Source organism: Panthera pardus, unplaced genomic scaffold (assembly GCF_024362965.1).
Source record: "Panthera pardus isolate Hobbes unplaced genomic scaffold, ASM2436296v1 HiC_scaffold_10, whole genome shotgun sequence".
NCBI classification, from domain to species: domain Eukaryota; kingdom Metazoa; phylum Chordata; class Mammalia; order Carnivora; family Felidae; genus Panthera; species Panthera pardus.
The window spans coordinates 93,981,537-94,000,725 of record NW_026526655.1 but is presented as its reverse complement, the minus strand read 5'-3'; the positions used below and the strand labels follow the sequence as shown (position 1 = coordinate 94,000,725).

Genomic DNA, 19,189 nt, shown 5'->3' with positions numbered 1-19,189 from the left:
GTTTCGCAAGTTTTAGCAATTATGAATAAAGCTTCTGTAAGCATCTCTGTGTAGGTTTCTGTGTGAGCATAATTTTTTTTTTTACTTTTTTTGGCTATTTACAGCAAGGTTGTGGTTGCTGGGTTGTGTGGTAAGAGTTATGTTTAGTTTTGTAAGAAGCCACCAAGCCGTCTTCCAAAGTGGCTGTATCATTTTGCAGGTAAAATGGTTCTGGAGTTTCTTACTCTTCCTTACATCTCCTCCTCTTCCTTTAACTTTTTATTTTGAAACAGTGTGATTCAAAGTTACAGAAATTATACTCAATCCCTTAGTACCCTTTCCAACATTTTATTCAACTTATCTTTTAATTCATTTCATTTTCCTTTACCTCATTGAGTTACAATGGCTGCTTTCAAGTCCTTGTCTGATAATGCCAGTATCTAGTTCATCTCTGGGTTGAGATAACAGACAGGCCTTTGTTGATTGTCTTTTCCCCTGAGAATGAGTCACATTTTCCTGTTAGATTGTGTGTCTAGAAATTTTGGATTGTATCTTGTACATTGTTGTAGACACTCAGGATTCTTATATTCCTGTAAAGAATATTGATGCTTTTGTTTCAGCAGGCATTTAACTTCTCAGACTGTAAACTCTGTCTTACCTGAGGTATGAGTAGCACCTCTAATCTCAGTTCTTTGTAGCTTTTTTTTTTAACTTCATTATGGAAAGTTTCAGACTTAATACAAAAGTCTCGAGAAAATAGTGTAATGAATTCCATGAACCCACTGCCTGTCTTCACCTATTACCAACTCATGGCCAAAATTGTTTCATCTGTGTCCCCTACTCCTCTTTCCTTTTCATTTATTATTTAGAACAAATCTTAGGCACTATATCATTTCATTTTTAAAATAGGAGTATCTAAAAGATGAGAACTTAAAAAAAAAAACTATAATATCATTATCTCTTATGAAACCTACACAGTTTAACAGCAATCCTTTTTTACCATTAATTATCTAGGGAATATTTACATTATACTAAGTTTTTCAGTTTGTTTGGAGTCCAGTATATTGCTACTGATTGTTGAGTCCTTTTTTTTGTTTGTTTCATTTCATAAATAGATTCCCACTCTCATTTTTTTCTGTAGTTTCCTACAGTCTGGATTTTGCTGTATTTTTTTAATTTATTTATTTTTGGAGAGAAAGTGTGAGTGGGGGAGGGCCAAAGGAAGAAGGAGAGAGAATCCCAAGCAGGCTCCACACCCAGTTTAATCCCACCACCGCAAGATCATGACTAGAACTGAAATCAGGAGTTGGATGCTCAACCAGCTGAGCCATCTAGGTGCCCCTATTTTTCTAAATTTTTATTTTAATCACCTGGTGCTCTTCACCAATGCGTTTCTTAATCCCTGTGATCTATTTTATCCATCCCCCCAACCCACCTCCCCTCTGGTAACCATGTTTGTTCTCTTTACTTAAGAGTGTCTTTCTTGGTGCATGTATCTTTTTGATTTAGTGTTTTTGTATTCTTTGAGTAAATACCCAGTAGCACAATTGCTGGATCATAGGATAGTTCTATTTTTAACTTTTTTTTTTTTAAGGTTATTTATTTATTTTGAGAGAGAGAGAGAGCACGTGGGGCAGAGAGAGAGAAAGAGAATGCCAAACAACCTCTGTACTGATAGTGCAGAGGACTCGAACTCATGAACCGTGAGATCATGACCTGAGCTGAAACCAAGAGTCGGACACCCAACTGAGCCACCAGGCGCCCCTATTTTAACTTTTTGATTAACTTCCAACTGTTTACCACAGTGGCTGCAGCAGTTTGCATTCCCACCAACAGTGCACAAGGGTTTCCCTTTCTCTGCATCCTTGCCAACACTTGTTTCTTTTTGATTTTGGCCATTCTGACTGATACTTCATTGTAGTTTTGATTTGCATTTTCCTGATGATGCGTGATGATGAGCATCTTTTCATGTATCTGTTGGCCATCCTGATAACTTCTTTGGATAAATGTTTGTTTATATGTTTTGCCCACTTTTTAAGTGGATTATTCATTTTTGGGGTGTTGAGTTTTATGAGTGCTTTATATATTTTGGTTACTAGTCCTTTATCAGATATATCAGATATGTCATTTGCAAATCTCTTATCCCATTCTGGAGATTGTTTAGTTTTGTTGATTGTTTATTTGGCTCTGCAGAAGCTTTTTATTTAGATGTAGTCCCAGCAGTTTATTTTTGCTTTTGTTTCCCTTGCCTCAGGACACACATCTAGAAAGATGTTACAGCTGATGTCAGAGAAACTACTTCCTGTGCTCCCTTCCAGGATTTTTATGGTTTCAGGTCTCATATTTGAGTCTTTAATCTGTTTTGAGTTTATTTTTTTGTATGGTATAATAAAGTGGTCCGGTTTCCTTCTTTCGCATGTTAACTGTTCAGTTTTCTGAGTTTTGTTGAAGACACTCTTTTTCCCATTGGATATTCTTCCTACTTTGTTGAAGATTAATTGACCATAAAGTTGTGGATTTATTTCTGGGTTTTCTATTCTGTTTCATTGGTCTGTATGTCTGTTTTTGTGCCAGTACCATACTGTTTTGATTATTACAGCTTTGTAATATTGAAATCCAGAATTGTGATGCCTCCAGCTTTGCTTTTCTTTTTCAAGATTGTTTTGGCTATTTGAGGTCTCTTGTGTTTGCATAAAAATTTTAAGATTGTTTCACAGGATTCTGTGAAAAATGCTGTTGGTATTTTGATAGGGACTGCGTTAAATATGTCAGTTGCTTTGGGTAGTGTAGACATTTTAACAATTTTTGTTCTTCCCACTCCATGAGCATGGAATGCCTTCCCATTTCTTTGTGTCTTTTTCTATTTCTTTCATCAGTGTTTTACAGTTTTCAGAGTACTCATCTTTTACATCTTTGGGTAGCTTTATTCCTAGATGTCTTGTTAGTTTTTGTGTAGTTGTAAAAGGGATTGTGTTCTTAATTTCTCTTTCTGCTGCTCATTATTGGTGCACAGAAATGTAGCACATTTCTGTACAATGATCTTATTTCCTCAGAATTTACTGAATTAATTTATCAGTTCTAGCAGTTTTTTGGTGGAGTGCTTTGGGTTTTATCTATTTAGTATCATATCATCTGCAAATAGTGAAAGTTTTACTTCTTCCTTACTGATTTGGATGCCTTTGATTTCTTTTTGTTGTCTGATTGCTGTGGGTAGGATTTGGAATACAAAAAAAGTGGTGAGAGTGACATCCTCTTGTCCCTGACCTTAGGGGAAAAGCTTTTTCCCCATTAAGGATGATGTTAACTGTGGGTTTTTTTCTATATGGCCTTTATTATGTTGAAGTATGTTCCTTTTAGACCTACTTTGTTGAGGGTTTTTATTATGAATGGATATACTTTGTCACATGCTCTTTCTGTGTCTGTTGAAATGGTCATATTGTTCTTGTACTTACTGATGTGGTGTATCACGTTGATTGATTTGCAATATTGAACCACCCTTACAACCCATGAATAACATGGCCTTTATTATGTTGAAGTATGTTTCTTTTAGACCTGCTTTGTTGAGGGTTTTTATTATGAATGGATATACTTTGTCACATGCTCTTTTTGTGTCTATTGAAATGATCATATTGTTCTTCTACTTACTGATGTGGTGTATCATGTTGATTGATTTGCAATATTGAACCACCCTTACAACCCATGAATAAATCTGACCGTGATGATGGTGAATGATTTTTTTTTTTTAATGTAAACTTTATCCCCATGTGGGGCTTGAACTCATTACGCCAAGATCAAGAGTCACATGCTCTACTGACTGAGCCAGCCAGGTGTCCACTGGTGAATGATACGTTTTTTGTTTTTTGTTTTTTAGTGTGTTGTTGAATTCAGTTTGCTAGTATTTTGTTGAGGATATTTGCATCTGTGTTCATCAGAGATAGTTGCCTATAGTTCTCTTTTTTTGTGTGTTGTCTTTATTGCGTTTTGGTATCAGGTAATGCTAGCCTCATAGAATGAATTTGGAAGTTTTCCTTCCTTTTCTAGTTTTTAGAATAGTTTGAGAATAGGTATGAACTCTTCTTTAAACGTTTGGTAGAATTTGCCTGTTAAGTCATCTGGTTCTGGACTTTTGTTTCTTGGGAAAGTTTTGATTACTGATTCAATTTCTTTGCTGGTCATCAGTCTGATCAAATTTTCTGTTTCTTCCTGTTTCTGTTTTAGTGGTTTATATGTTTCTGGAAATTTATCCACTTCTTCTAGGTTGTCCAATTAGTTGGCATATAATTTTTTATAATATTCTCTTATAATTGTTTGTATTTATATGATGTTGGTTGTTATTTCTCTTTTCTCACTTTGTGATTTTGAGTCCTTTCTCTCTTTTTTTTTTTAATTTTTTAAATGTTTATTCATATTTGAGAGACAAAGACAGAGTGCAAGTGGTGGAGGGGCAGAGAGAGAGGGAATCACAGAATCCAAATCTGTGTCGGCACAGAACCCAATGCAGGGCTCAAACCCACGAACTGTGAGATCATGACCTGAGCCAAAGTCAGACGCTCAGTTTTTTGAGCCACCCAGGTGCGCCTCTCTCTCTCTCTCTTTTCTTTTATGTTTATTTATTTATTTTGAGAAAGAGTGAGAGAGCATGAGCAGGGGAGGGACAGTGACAAAGGGAGAGAGAGAATCCAAAGCAGGCTCCATGCTGTCAGTGTAGAGCCCGATGTGGGGCTCAGTTCCATGAACGCTTACATAAGATCATCATAACCTGAGCCAAAATCAGGAGTCGGATGCTTAACTGACTGAGGCAGTCAGGCACCCCAGAGTTCTTGCTTTTTTTTTGTTAAGTCTGGCTAGAAGTTAATCAGTTGTATTGGTTTTTGTTTTTGTTTTTTCAAAGAACCAGCTCCTGCTTTCATTTATCTGTTCTGTTGGTATTTTCAGTTTCTATTTCATTTATTTTTGTTCTCATATTTATTATTTCCTTCTTCCTGACCTTGGTGGCCCTCAGCTGCCTTGTTTCCCACTTATATTCTATTATATGTGGACCCAAATGTCAGAATTAGAGAGAGAGAATTCCAAGCAGGCTCCAAGCTGTCAGCGGGAGCTTGAACAGATGAACCGTGAGATCATGACCTGAGCCAAAACCAAGAGTCTGATGCTTAACCAAGTGAGCCATCCAGGCCCCTCTTTTTTTTTTTTTTTTTTTTTTAAAGTAAACCCTGCACCCAACGTGGGGCTCAAACTCATGACCCTGAGATCAAGAGTTGCATGCTCTACTGACTGAGCAAGCCAGGTGCCCTAGTAATCACTCATTTCTTTTTTTTTTTTTTTTTAATTTTTTTTTTTTTTAACGTTTATTTATTTTTGAGACAGAGCATGAACGGGGAGGGGCAGAGAGAGAAGGAGACACAGAATTGGAAGCAGGCTCCAGGCTCTGAGCCATCAGTCCAGAGTCTGACGCGGGGCTCGAACTCACGGACCGTGAGATCGTGACCTGAGCTGAAGTCGGACGCTTAACCGACTGAGCCACCTAGGCGCCCCGTAATCACTCATTTCTTATCTTCTCCAACTCTTAGGGAAAATTTGTAATGTTTAAGAAGATTATTAACAAATGTAACCCAAATGTTTATGTTTCTTAAAAAACGGCATTAAATGCAATATTTTCTTATTTCTTTTTATTAAATAACTAAGGAGGAGAGAGTTCAGGCCATGCCAGTCCATCTCAGGAGCCTGGTGGATGTTCAAATCAGAGACCTCCAGAGGACCTGACTGTCAGAGTGGAAAGGTTTGCTTTTATTTTTGCAAATAGTATTTTGAAAAGACAGTGGTTTTCAGTTATTTCATTAATTTGAATAAAAGCTAAAATTTCACAAATGAAGTTTCAGAATCCTGGGTTGAAATTTTTTATTACCTGACCAACTTAATTGTATCCATAAAGACTACATTCTAGAAGTAGAGTATCTCTTAAGTCATCAGTCAGCTTTAGGTCTGATCAGCCCAAGAGTCTTTTTTGCTGATTTTTGGTACATGTATGTTTCCATCTGTCACTTCTGCTTTGATCTCTCTCTACCATAGGATAGTAAGTTCCAGATGGAAAGAACTTCACTTGCTTTTATGACTGTATACTGAGTCTGGGTTCTGCATAAGTGCATGTCTATTAAACGTCATATGTTATTACTTGGTCTAATAATCAGACACAGATTTATGACTTTTTGTGGCTTGTAGTTTTGTATTTTTAATAATAAAGAAATTACCAAATTAGACTCCTGTATACTATGATTCTTAAGTTACATGAATTAATGGTAAATGGATAAAGCAAGAATATTTTTTAATTCTGACCTAACACCATTTAGTGTTATATGGAAGTTAAGAAAATGCCTTAGACTTGACAGTTTCTTGTTCACATAGATTCTACGGGAAAACAAGTTTCAAGATGATTACTAATACTGGGTATTTGGGTTTGCTCATGACTAAGAATCAGCATCATTTCAGCAAAACCTAGATTCTGATGGTTCTTTCTAGGAGTCCCAGCAGGGCCAAGATCTTGAGCTAAAAAGGGTAGATCTGGTCATAGTGGTGAGAAGTGGTAGAAGGCTCAAAGAACAGCTGCAGGGAACCAAAGTTCCCAGTGGCTCATCCTCTCTGTTTCTTTCTGTTTTGCTAACACCAAATCTACCTCTATGCATCTGTCCTTGCATCACGTTGGGGTGATGTGACAGTAAAAGATGAGAAAAGATTTTGGAGATTTGAGGGGAATGAGAAGAAACACAGCAGGTAGCCCTTAATTGTAGGGTAGGCTTAGGTGCTATTTAATTGCAGTAGATAAGGGAAATTTCTGTTGTTTCTTAATAGCTTCCATTCTTATGTAAGAGAGTGTCTGCCCATGTCTGCCTGCATGGTTCTGCAAAAAGGATATAATACACCATCTTTAATTAAAAAATAGTTACCATATGTATTTACACTGGTGTATGTGTGTTATATATAGTATAATGAGTCAGTAAAGATAGTTTAAGACACACAACAAAATGTTTATATTAATATCTTTGAAAGGGGAATTAGGGATTTTTTTTTTCTTCTGAGGTTGCCAAACTGTCTTCATTGAGCATTTTTACTCTTATAATTAAAATATCAGGACAGAATGGGTTTACAAGTTGAGATCCTTAAACTGAAAACAAAAAAAACAAACAAAAAAAACAACTTCACTCTTGGAGATACATACATTTATGTGTTTTTAAACCATATGCTTTTAGGACCGTTATATGAAATGTATGTGGGCTAGGGCCTTTTAAAAAAGGATACTAAGGGTGCCTGGGTGGCCCAAGTCGGTTAAGCATCTGACTTCATCTCAGGTCATGATCTCACAGTCTTTGAGTTTGAGCCCTGCATTGGGCTTCTGTGCTGACGACTCAGAGCCTGGAGCCTGCTTCAGATTGTGTCTCCCCCTATCTCTCTGTCCCTCCCCAGCTCATGCTCTGTCTCTGTCTCTCAAAAATGAAAAAACATTAAAAAAAAAAAAATCTTTTTTAAAAGGATACTAAATGTTGAAATTGGATGAAATGTTGGCATACTTACCATTGAAACAGTGTTCATTGGGAAGTGACTGTTCTTGGTTTAAACCTTTTGGAAAATCTAGGTCATATAATTAAAATCATATATACACTTCAAATTATTGCTGAGATTAATTTATCAGGTCAGTTAACCAATAAAGCCTAGGCCCTAATACTGACTGATTCATGCCCTGGGGTCCTATATTCATCTGAGTTATATCCAGTTAGGAATTTTGTTTGTTTTATGGAATCTAATTTGTTAATCAACAACAACTAAAAACAATAGCATATAATACTCCTATCCCAAATGACCTCTTAGCTCATCATTTATATCCTTCAAATTGCCTTCATCTTTACCATGCCTTATCATAGACTGTAGTGCTCTTATGCCTTTGACTCACCCATGCTCTGCAGGTTATTGAACTCTAAAACCCTAATGTGCTGCTAGTTTCCCTGTCTTATAGAACTGATCTGTGGTGCCTTTTCATAGCCCAGAAAAATTGTACACATCAAATACCTGTGGTGTAATCTGATTTTTATAGAATTTTGTAATACCAAACTCTATGAAGCAAAATATATGTATTCTTCCTCTAACTTTGATATTTAAAAAAAATTTTTTTGGGGGCACCTGGGTGGCTCTGTCAATTGAGCTTCTGACTTCGGCTCAGGTCATGGTCTCGCGGTCTGTGAGTTCGAGCCCCGCGTCGGGCTCTGTGCTGACAGCTTAGAGCCTGGACCCTGCTTCAGATTCTGTGTCTCCCTCTCTCTCTGCCCCTCCCCCACTCATGCTCTGTCTCTGTCTCAAAAATAAAATAAACATTAAAAAAATTAAATTTAAAAAAAAATTTAAAAAAATAAAAAAAATTTTTAATGTTTGTTTATTTTTGAGAGGAAGGGAGGGGCAGAGAGAGGGAGAGACAGAATCTGAACCAGCTCCAGGCTCTGAGCTGTCAGCACAGAGCCCGATGCAGGGCTCAAACTTAAAAACTGTGAGATCGTGACCTGAGCCGAAGTCAGACACTTAGCTGACTGAGCCACCCAGGTGCCCCTAACTTTGATATTTTAAAATCTAAGTCCTACAAATTAAAAACTCAGCTTTAAAATTTGTCAGGATAGATTAGTAAATGTAGGATTCTTATTTTCCTCTCAAGCTATATATATCTGTTTTCTGAGACCAAGTTTCTGGAAAGCTAAGTACTTCCCACTAGATCTTGGGTTTTTTTCTTATCTGACTTCAGGGAAAAGTAGTTTTGTTAGGGGGCAAGGTGATTAAACCAAATTGATGTCAACTCAAACTCTCATCCTGTTGCATACATATTGAGAAAAAAAATCCATCTAACCCATCTTAAGGAAGTAAACTTGATTTTTTAAAAAACAGATCGAGAGGTGCCTGGGTGGCTCAGTTGGTTAAGCGTTTTGGCTCAGGTCATGATCTTATCATGGCTTATGAGTTCGAGCCCTGGGTTGGGCTCTGTGCTGACAGCTAGGAACCTGGAGTCTGCTTCGGATTCTGTTTCTCCCTCTCTCTCTGCCCCTCTCCCGCTCACACTCTACCTCTCTCACCTTCAAAAATAAACATTAAAAAAATTTTTTAAAAAACAACACAGATTGAGGGGCACCTGGATGGCTCAGTTGGTTGAGCATCCAACTTTGGCTCAAGTCATAATCTCACAGTTTGAGTTTGAGCCCTGCATCAGGCTCACTGCTGTCAGCACAGAGCCTGCTTTGGATCCTTTGTCTCCCTGACTCTGCTCCTCCCCAACTTGTGCCCTCTCTCTCAAAAATAAATAAACCTTAAAAAAAAAAAAAAGGTTGGGGGCACCTCGGTGGCTCAGTTGGTTAAGCATCTGACTCTTGGTTTCAGCTCAGGTCATGAACTCGTGGTTTGTGAGTTTGAGCCCCACCTCGGGCTCTGTGCTGACAGTGTGGAGCCTGCTTGGAATTCTCTCTCTCCCTCTCTCTCTCTCTCTGCCCCTCCCTTACTCGCTCTCTCTCAAAATACACAAATAAACTTTGAAAAAACAACAACAGGTTGATGATTTGGAATTGGCAGGTACCAATTTTTCTTCTTAATATTAAAATATATATAGTGTTTTCAAAGCTAAAAGATGTGAAATTTGCATCTTTCTTTTAAACTAGTATCTGTGCCCAATGTGGGGCTTAAACTCATGACGGTGAGATCAACAGTCACATAGTCTACTGACTGATCTAGCCAGATGCCCCTGAAATTTGAATCTTTTAGTGACTCATGTGAAAAAATAAGCCTTTTAGTTAAATTTTGATTATTTTTTTAAATGTCATTATGTTTAAAAATTGACATAATTCTTTGGGAAAGATAATATGTAGTACCATCACTTCCAACCTTTTTTTTTTTCTTTTTTGGTAAAGATTTCAAGCCTCAAAAAGTTAAAAGTATGATGACTTTTTTTTTTTTGCTGATTCATTTGAAAGTTGCAGGCACCATTTCATTTTACCCTAAATACTTGAGTATGTATCTCTATCTGTTAAGAATAAAAATATTGACTGGGGTTTTACAGGCTCTCAGTAGGGGCTCCAGTCTAGGAGGGGGCCTGAGGGTCTGTACCCACTGACTTATGCCCTTCCCCATCCCTCAGGCCAACAAACATCCTTTAGCAGTAGATTCCTAGATGCAGGAGTGATGAAACAGTCAATTTGTCATTAAGATGCAATGGACTTTTCAACTAGATTAGAACATAATAATATCTGTTTTTCTCTGAAGAGAATTGTGCAAATTATATGCAATTAAAGACATTTTCAGATGTTAGTATACCGTTGTCACACCCAAATTGTGAATTTATACAGTAAGATTATCTGATAAGCAATCACATTCATATTTGCCCATTATTTTAATAATGTCCTTTATAACTTTTTTTCCCTGATACAGGATCCAATCAAGGGTCATTCATTGAATTTAGTTTAGTCTCTTCTAATTCAAAGTATTTCCTTTGTTTTGCTTGTATTTGTTTTTATTTTTTACAACTTGGACATTCTTTAAAAGAGTCTAGGCTGTTTCTAGAATGTCCTTTGATCCAGTACTTGTTTCATCATTCTAAGTTAGAGAACATTACCTAGGTAATGATTTGTCTTTCTCATTACATCAGGAGGCACCTGATATCAGATGTATGCATTTTTGGTGATACTAAATTTAACTGTTAAGATGGTGTCTCTCGGATTTTCAGTTAGAAAGATATCCTTTTCACTAATTAAAAAGCATTTATAGGGTGTTTCTTTGAAACAGTGAATACATGCCGTTCCTCAGAAACTTTCAACCAGTGATTTTGACATCTTTTGATTTTTGCTTGTATCAGTTATTTCACTGGTAGTTGGAAATGGTGATTTTTCTAATTTCATACCTTCTAATTTCTTTCTTACCTTACATATTTCTTAGCTAGCATTCTTCTTTAGAGAAGCGCTTTGATCCACCTCCTCTTGCTTTTTATCCCCCTTTTTTTTTTTCAGGAAACTTACTAGTTAGTTACCAAATAGTGTACTACATGCACTAGGGGCCTAATAACCCTTTCTCGATGACAACTTCCCTCCCCCAAATAAACAGTGTCCTGAATCTAACACTATAGATGAGTTTTGCCCGTTTGTAAACTTCATTATGGAATCACCTCATTTGCTCAGACTCTTCTGAGCTGCTACATGTGGCAATAATTGGTACATTCTCATTGCCATTCTGTTGATGGATTTTTTAAAACTGTTTTCATTTTGGGGGCTTTTATGAATTGGACTGCTATATGAACATTCTTTTACATGTGTCAGTGGATGTATCTTTTGGGTGTATTTGCAGGAGTGGGGAAAGGGTCGTAGATACATGCCAAATAGTTCTCCAAAGTGGTTATACATAACCAGTTTATAACTTCCCTTAGCGGTAAAATGTTTTATGGATCTTTTTCTTTTTTTTTTCCCCCATTTTTTTTTACAGTTCATTTCTCTTATGATTCTTTTTGGTGCACACACTGCCCTAGATTTGGCTAGTGACATCCTCTGCATGCTTGGTTTTCTGTCCTTTAATGTATGTCCCTATCATTCTTTGAAGCACTCCCTTGATTTCTGGCACAGGTTGTTCAACTGACCTTTAACAAATGCTTATATCTTTGTAACTAAAATCCCTCTGAGAAAGTACCATTAATTTGTTAAAATTGAGGTAATTTACATACCACAAAATTTAAAGTGTATAATTCAGTGGGTTATAATGTATTCACCAGGTTGTGCAGCCATTACTATTACCTGCTTTCATAATTGTTAGTTTTTACTTATGAACTTATAGTTGGGAATCAATTTTGGTATTACTAGTTTTTATAAATGCTAGCCTTTGGTTTTTTGCTTTTACTTTTAATAATTTTGTGCTATATTGCTGTTTACTTCTATGTAAGGGGGAAAAAGCATTTGTAAGTCATTGATTTATGTACTTATTTGAAGACATGTATGTGTATTTTCAAATCTGTATCAGATACCTTGCAGGGAAGGGGTACTAATGGTTAAGAAGTAGAAGGCGGAATAGGCTTCTGATAGGCTGGCTCCCACTGACTGTTCATAGATGTCTCTTGGGGCCAGAGGCCAGGGAGATGACTTGTTGCTTTGCCTTCAGGATCTTTTTTGTTTGTCACTACATTTCCCCAGTTTTAGTTAAATGAATTTCCCAAATGTATATCATATTAATATGATGGCTCTCCATTAATGTATTTTTTAAAAACGTTTTACATACAGACTCACTAAAAAACTTGAAGAAAGGAGAGAAGAAAAAAGGAAAGAGGAGGAACAGGTAAAGTTCATGTACCTAGCATCATTTTACTCTCCTATTAGGTGAGGGAATGTTTGACTTCCTGCTCGATTTGGCAGACTTAGGACGGCTTTCTGGTTAAAGTTTAGTGTTGAAGCACAGTGAAGGAAATTACCTGGCGTCTGTAGTAGGATAATAGTGTATACTTTTTTGTGCTTTTGTTGTAAATTGCTAGGAATAAGTTGGACAATCTTCTTTCCCTCTACAGTGAGTCTTTTACACTAAGAATAGATGGACTTGAACTAAAATTGTTTGACGTTGTTGCAGACCAAATTCTTAGTTCCCTTTTATGGAAAAGAAATTTGTAGATCTTTTGCTGAATTTTTCCTCTGGTATTGCTACATTCTGGTGCACCATTGTTTTCCCATCATGTGCACCTAAACTGCATCATCTCTTCGAGGGTCTAATATCAGTTCTTTATGCCAAACAAAGGGCAACCTTAGTGTCCTTACATGGTAACATATTTACTTTACAAACCAGAGACCTGTAATTCTGTTTGTTTTCAAATTACATTACAAACTACATTTTATAACCTTAACAAAACTGCTGGCTAAGATTTACAAATTGGCAGACATTTGACCATTAACCCATGTTGTTAGCAAATTCTTCTAGACCCTTACATTTTATGAAGTTATTTTATTCCTTTAGCTATGCCCTACAACCAGCTCTCCCTGTATATAAAATAATACCTAAGGCAGATTATTAAATTATCTTTTTGGTTCATAAAGCTTAACTTCCTTTTTAATGCAGAGAGAAATTAAGAAGGAAATTGAGAGGAGAAAAACTGGAAAAGAAATGTTGGATTATAAAAGAAAGCAAGAGGAAGAATTAACAAAAAGAATGTTAGAGGAAAGAAACAGAGAAAAGGCAGAAGATAGGGCAGCTCGAGAGCGTATAAAACAGCAAATTGCCTTGGTGAGTAGTAAGTTTATTTTTAATGCTTGACTCTAGTACATTTGTGAAATTGTTGTTCTGTGCACAGTGGTTTTGATTTACTACCAGACTGTGCACACAAAAAGAATAGATTTTAGTGACTCCCAAGAATTCCAATTTCAGCTTCCTTTTAGTAGAAACTGTATATTGGATTAAAATACAGTTAGGATTAAAATTGGGATTGGATAAATAAGATGTGATATATGTATACAGTGGAATATTATTCAGCTATAAGATTAACGAAATCTTGCTATTGGCAACAACTTAGATGGAGCTGGAGAGTAACAGTGCTAAGCAAAATAAGTCAGAAAGACATGCACCATATTATTTCACTTGTGGAATTTAAAAAACAAAACATGCAAAGGAAAAAAAAAAATCAAGAAGCAGACTCTTAATTATAGAGACAAACAGTTACAGGGGTGGTGGGTGGGGGATAGATGAAACAGGTGATGGGGATTCAGGAGTGCACCTGTTGGATGAGCACTGGAGTTGTTGAACCACTATATTGTACACTGGAAAGTAATATAACTGTGTTAACTATACTGAAATTAAAATAACAACCGAATAAAAAGAGATTAAAAATTGAGGTGATTTTTTTCAAAGTAATTTTTCTCCGTGTTATGTTATAAATTTTATCCATTGTCAAAGGTAGTTTTCAAAGATTCCTTAGGGATGTGAGGGCGATCTGGCTGCAACATCTGTCACCCTGTAGATTGCCAGGGTTGATTCGGCTGATCTGGCTGGCTAGGTGGGTGTTCCCTTCCTCACCGTTCCATGTGCATCCCTCCTGAAGCTGTGCCCTTGGTTGAAGACAATGGACCTTCCCTGATAGAGGAGGACTGTTCTTAGATCAGGGGTAGCTGTGCTCCCCTGCTGGAACCTCCAGACAGGTTCTCAAGATCCATTTGTAGGAGAAGCAGTCCAAGTAGGTAGTAGGTAGTGGTGCTGCCTGTGGCAGTCTGCCTTTAAAAAAAACCAATTCCCTGGAAAAGAAACTTAGAACTGGTTACCTAGCAGTCTCCTATAGTCACAGCCATTCCATTTTTGGGACATTCAGAAGATTTAGACACATCAAGTAGGAGGTTAGGATGGTTTTGCTATAACTGTTTTTTTTTTTTTTTTAGCGTTTATTTATTTTTGAGACAGAGTGAGAATTATGGGGGGTGGGCAGAGAGGGAGACACAGAATCTGAAGCAGGCTTCAGGCTCCGTGCTATCAGCACAGAGCCCAATGTGGGGCTCGAACCCACAAACCATGAGATCATGACCTGAGCCAAAGTCGGATGTTTAACTGACTGAGCCACCCAGGTACCCCACAACTGCTTTTAAAATTAAGCAGTTGTAATACATATGAAAGCCAATTCTACCTTAATATTGTTGTTCATTTGTTTACTCAGCAAATATTTATTGATAATGTACTGTGTGCCTGGCCTTTTTCCAGGCTCTGGCAATAGAGTAGTGAACAGAAGCACGTTTGTTTAATAAACAACTCTGGTCCCTGACAGTTAATAAAACTAAAAAATACCAGATCCAGAGTGATAAAAGTCTGCAGTTGACTTTAAGGAATCTCACACATATTTGTATTTGTTCATTGTGTTTAGAAACATGTGAATAGGGCTCTGGGTGGCTCAGTTAAATGTCCGACTCTTGATCTCGGCTCAGGTCTTGATCTCAGGGTCATGAGTGCAAGCCCCACCTTGGACTCCATGCTAGGCGTGGAACCTACTTAAAAAAAAAAATTGAGGGGCACCTGGGTGGCTCAGTTAAGTGTCCGGCTTCGGCTCAGGTCATTATCTCACGGTTGATGCGTTTGAGCCCTGCATCAGGCTCTGTGCTGACAGTTCGGAGCCTGGAACCTGCTTTGGATTCTCTGTCTCCCCCTCTCTCTCTGCCTACCCCTTCCCACCCCTCATGCTCTGTCTCTCTCTCTCTCTCTCTCAAAAATAACCATTAAAAAAATCTTTTTAAATTTAAAAAATAGAAACATGTGAATACATCACTCTAGCAGTGAAAGATAGTGTCCGACATTTGTTTTAAAGGACCGTGCAGAGAGAGCTGCTCGTTTTGCAAAGACAAAGGAAGAAGTAGAAGCTGCTAAAGCTGCTGCTTTGTTGGCCAAACAGGCAGAAATGGAAGTCAAGAGGGACTCTTCTGCAAGAGAAAGAAGGTACTTTATTTCCTGCTGAATTATCTATGTGTATGTGGCTGCTGAGGAGAATAGCAATTGTGGCCAGCTTTTTAACACTTATGTGTGCTGTGGCTGTTACAAGTAGTTCCAGAAGGATATATTAACCGGTATTATAGTTGCCATTGGTATTTGTCACTTAATGTGAATGTACAGTGTAACAGTACTAAGTCACTTCTAAAAGAAGGCTCAGGGATGGGGCGCCTGGGTGGCTCAGTCAGTTAAGCGTCTTACTTTGGCTCGGGTCATGATCTCGCGGTTTGTGGGTTCGAGCCCTGCGTCGGGCTCCGTGCTGACAGCTCAGGGCCTGGAGCCTGCTTCGAATTCTGTGTCTGCCTCTCCCCAACTTGTGCTCTCTCTCTCTCTCTCTCTCTCTCTCTCAAAAATAAATAAAATGTAAAAAAAAAACCAAAAAGTTGTTTAAAAGAGGGCTAGGGGCGCCTGAGTGGCATAGTCAGTTAAGTATCTGGCTCTTGGTTTGGGCTCAGGTCATGATCTCATGGTTCATGAGATTGAGCCCTGATTTGGGCTCTGTGCTGGCAGCACGCAGTCTGCTTGGGATTCTCTCTCTTCCTGTCTCTCTGCCTCTCCCCCTCTCATTTTGTCTCCCCCTCAAAATAATAAATAAACTGGAAAAAAACCTAAAAGAAGGCTCAAGAAATCTGTTTTCAAAAGACAGACAAAGCACATACATTGAAATGATTATAGTGGTTATCTTATTATATGTATTAGGACTCTTTAGTTTTGAGAATCTCAGATGAAATAGAATTAAGCAAAAGAGGGAATCCATTGGTTCTGCAATTGGGATTTCCACTGATGGATTTGTTTAGGCGTAGCTAGATCCAGGAATTTAAAAGATACTTTCTCTCTCTCTTTTTAATCTCATTTTTTTTCCTTAATTTTTTTTAACGTTTATTCATTTTTTTCTTGAGAGACAGAGAAAGAGCACAAGCAGGGGTGGGGCAGAGAGAGAGAGGGAGACACAGAATCCGAAGCAGGTGCTAGGCTCTGAGCTGCCAGCACAGAGCCCAAGGCAGGGCTCAAACTCACGAACCGTGAGATCATGGCCTGAGCCGAAGTCGGATGCTTAACCGACTGAGCCACCCAGGGGCCCCATCTCTTGTTTTTTTTCTGTTTTAGCTTCATTCTTAGAAAAACTTTTATGACGATGTCAGGAGAACCCAGGGTTTCTTGGCACCTTCAGGATCTTGAGTTCCTGATCCCAGAGAGAAAAAAGTCTTTTTCTCAAAAAGCCCATATCATTCACTGAGGAGAATTCTGATTGACCCTATTTGGCTGATGTGGCCACCTTCAGATCAATCCCTGTGTTTGCTTATATTGGCTGTCTGGTTGGGAAAGTTGACATGCATACTTCCTTGGTGAGGAGGTTGGGGAAATGTTACTGATAACCATACCAGAATGAATGACAGGTAGCAGGGATAAGGCAGTTCCCAAAACAAAAATATGTTGTGAAGACAAAAATACAGATTTCCAGTACATCCTACATTTTGGTTAATATTTATTTTCTTTTCTGTATTTTCTATATTGGAAAATTATCAAGTATTACCTTTGTAATCAGAAAAACTACTTTTTAAAAACTGTTTTCTAAAAGTAATGAAATACATGGGGCACCTGGGTGGTTCAGTCAGTTAAGCATCCAGCTTTAGCTCAGGTCATGGTCTCACGGTTTGTGGGTTCGAGCTCCATATCAGGCTCTATGCTTACAGCTCAGAGCCTGGAGCCTGCTTTGGATTCTGTGTCGCCCTCTCTGTCTCTCAAAGGTAAAGAAATAAACATTAAAAACTAAAAAAAAAAAAACTAAAGTAAAAATAAAAAAAATAAAAACTAAGGGTACTTGGGTAGCTCAGTTGGTTAAGTGTCCTGACTTCGGCTCAGGTCATGATCTCACCATTCCCGAGTTCGAGCCCCACGTCGGGCTCTGTGCTGACAGCTTAGAGCCTGGAGCCTGCTTCATATTCTCTGTCTCCGTCTCTCTGCCCCTCCCCTACTTGTGTTCTGTCTCTCAAAAATAAACATTAAAAAAAGTTTAAAAAATAAATAAAAGTAATAAAATACTTAAGAATATATGTAATGAAAGTGTGAGACTTATACACTGAGAACCAGAAAACATTTTTGAAAGAAGTAAAGCAGACCTACATACATGGAGGAACATTCTGTATTCATAGATCAGAGGACTTAATATTGTTAAGGTGGAAGTAGAAAAGGAGCTTAAAGAGTGAAAAGAAAAAGGGGAAAAAAATAATGGCAGTACTCCCCAAACTGATATGTGGATTCAAAATAATCCCTATGAGAATTCCAGTAGATTTTTTTTTTTTTTTTTTTTTTTTGGCCACGAGTTTTGGAGGAACTTGATCCCTAAAATTCATATGGAAATGCAAGGGACCCAGAAGGCCAAAATAATCTGGAAAAAGAACATAGTTGGAAGATGCAGATTTTTAAATTTTAAAACAAAGCTACAGTAACCGAGACAATGTGATATTGGCATAAGGATGGTTGTATGGATCTGTGTATTAGAATTGAGTCCCCAAAGCATTTGTGGTCAGTTGATTTTTTTTAAGTGGTACCAGGACCATTCAGTGGGGAAAGAATAGACTCTTTAACAAATGGTGCTTGGACACATCCAAAAGAATGAATTGGTACCCTTACCTCACACCATATTAAAAATTAATTCAGAGGGGCACCTGGGTGGCTCAGTCGGTTGGGCGGCCGACTTTGGCTCAGGTCATGATCTCGCGGTCGGTGAGTTCTAGCCCCGCGTCGGGCTCTGTGCTGATAGCTCAGAGCCTGGAGCCTGCTTCAGATTCTGTGTCTCCCTCTCTCTGACCCTCCCCTGTTCATGCTCTGTCTCTCCCTGTCTCAAAAATAAATAAACGTTAAAAAAAAAAAAAAATTCAGAGGGAAACCTGGGTGGCTTAGTCGGTTAAGTGTCCAACGTCGGCTCAGGTCACAATCTCATGTGTCATGAGTTCAAGCCCTGCATTGGGCTCTATGCTGTCAGTGCAGAGCCTGCTTTGGATCCTCTCTCCCCCTCCTTCTCTGCCCTTCCCCTACTTGCTCATTTGCTCTCTCAAAGAGAAATATTAAAATTAACTCAGAAAAAAAATTAATTCAAAATGACCATCTACCTCAAATATAAAAATTGCAAGTATAGGGTCACCTAGGTAGCTTGGTCAAGTGTCTGACTCTTGATTTTGGCTCAGGTCATTATCTCACGGTTTGTGGGATTGAGCCCCACATCGGGCTCTGCACTGATACTGCAGAGCCTGCTTGGGATTCTCTCTCTGCCCCTCCCTTGTCTCAAAAATAAATAAATAAGAATTTTTAAAAAGTCATAGGTATAAACTCTTAGAAAAAAAATTAGAAGATCTTGTGATCTTGGAGAAAGCAATGATTTTTAGACATGACACAAAAAGCACAAGCAGCAAAAAAAAGCAATAGATAAGTTAGACTTCATCAAAATGTAAAACTTTGTGTTTCAAGGGACATCATCAAGAAAGTGAAAAGATAGCTCTCAAAATTGGAGAAAATATTTGCAAACCATATATCTGATAAGAGACTTGATCTAGAATACAAAAAGAAGTCTTTAATAACTCAACAGTAAAGAGCAAACCACCCAGTTTAAATATGGGAAAAGGATTTGAATAGACATTTCTCCTGAGAAGATACACAAATGGTCAGTAAGCCATATAAAAAGATGCTCAACATTATTAGTCATTAGGAAATT

At 37.9% G+C, this 19,189-nt stretch overlaps 1 protein-coding gene across 2 annotated transcripts in view; it reads left to right on the top strand.

Annotated features, from left to right (window-relative positions):
* Positions 1-19,189, top strand: part of UBXN4 (UBX domain protein 4) — a 44,144-nt gene that overhangs the window by 16,539 nt on the left and 8,416 nt on the right. For both annotated transcript variants that reach the window (XM_019454789.2, XM_053909226.1), the window contains exons 6-9: positions 5,665-5,758; positions 12,255-12,309; positions 13,078-13,242; positions 15,299-15,426. In XM_019454789.2, coding sequence (XP_019310334.1) covers positions 5,665-5,758; positions 12,255-12,309; positions 13,078-13,242; positions 15,299-15,426 — 442 coding nt within the window. The remainder of the gene's footprint in view (positions 1-5,664; positions 5,759-12,254; positions 12,310-13,077; positions 13,243-15,298; positions 15,427-19,189) is intronic.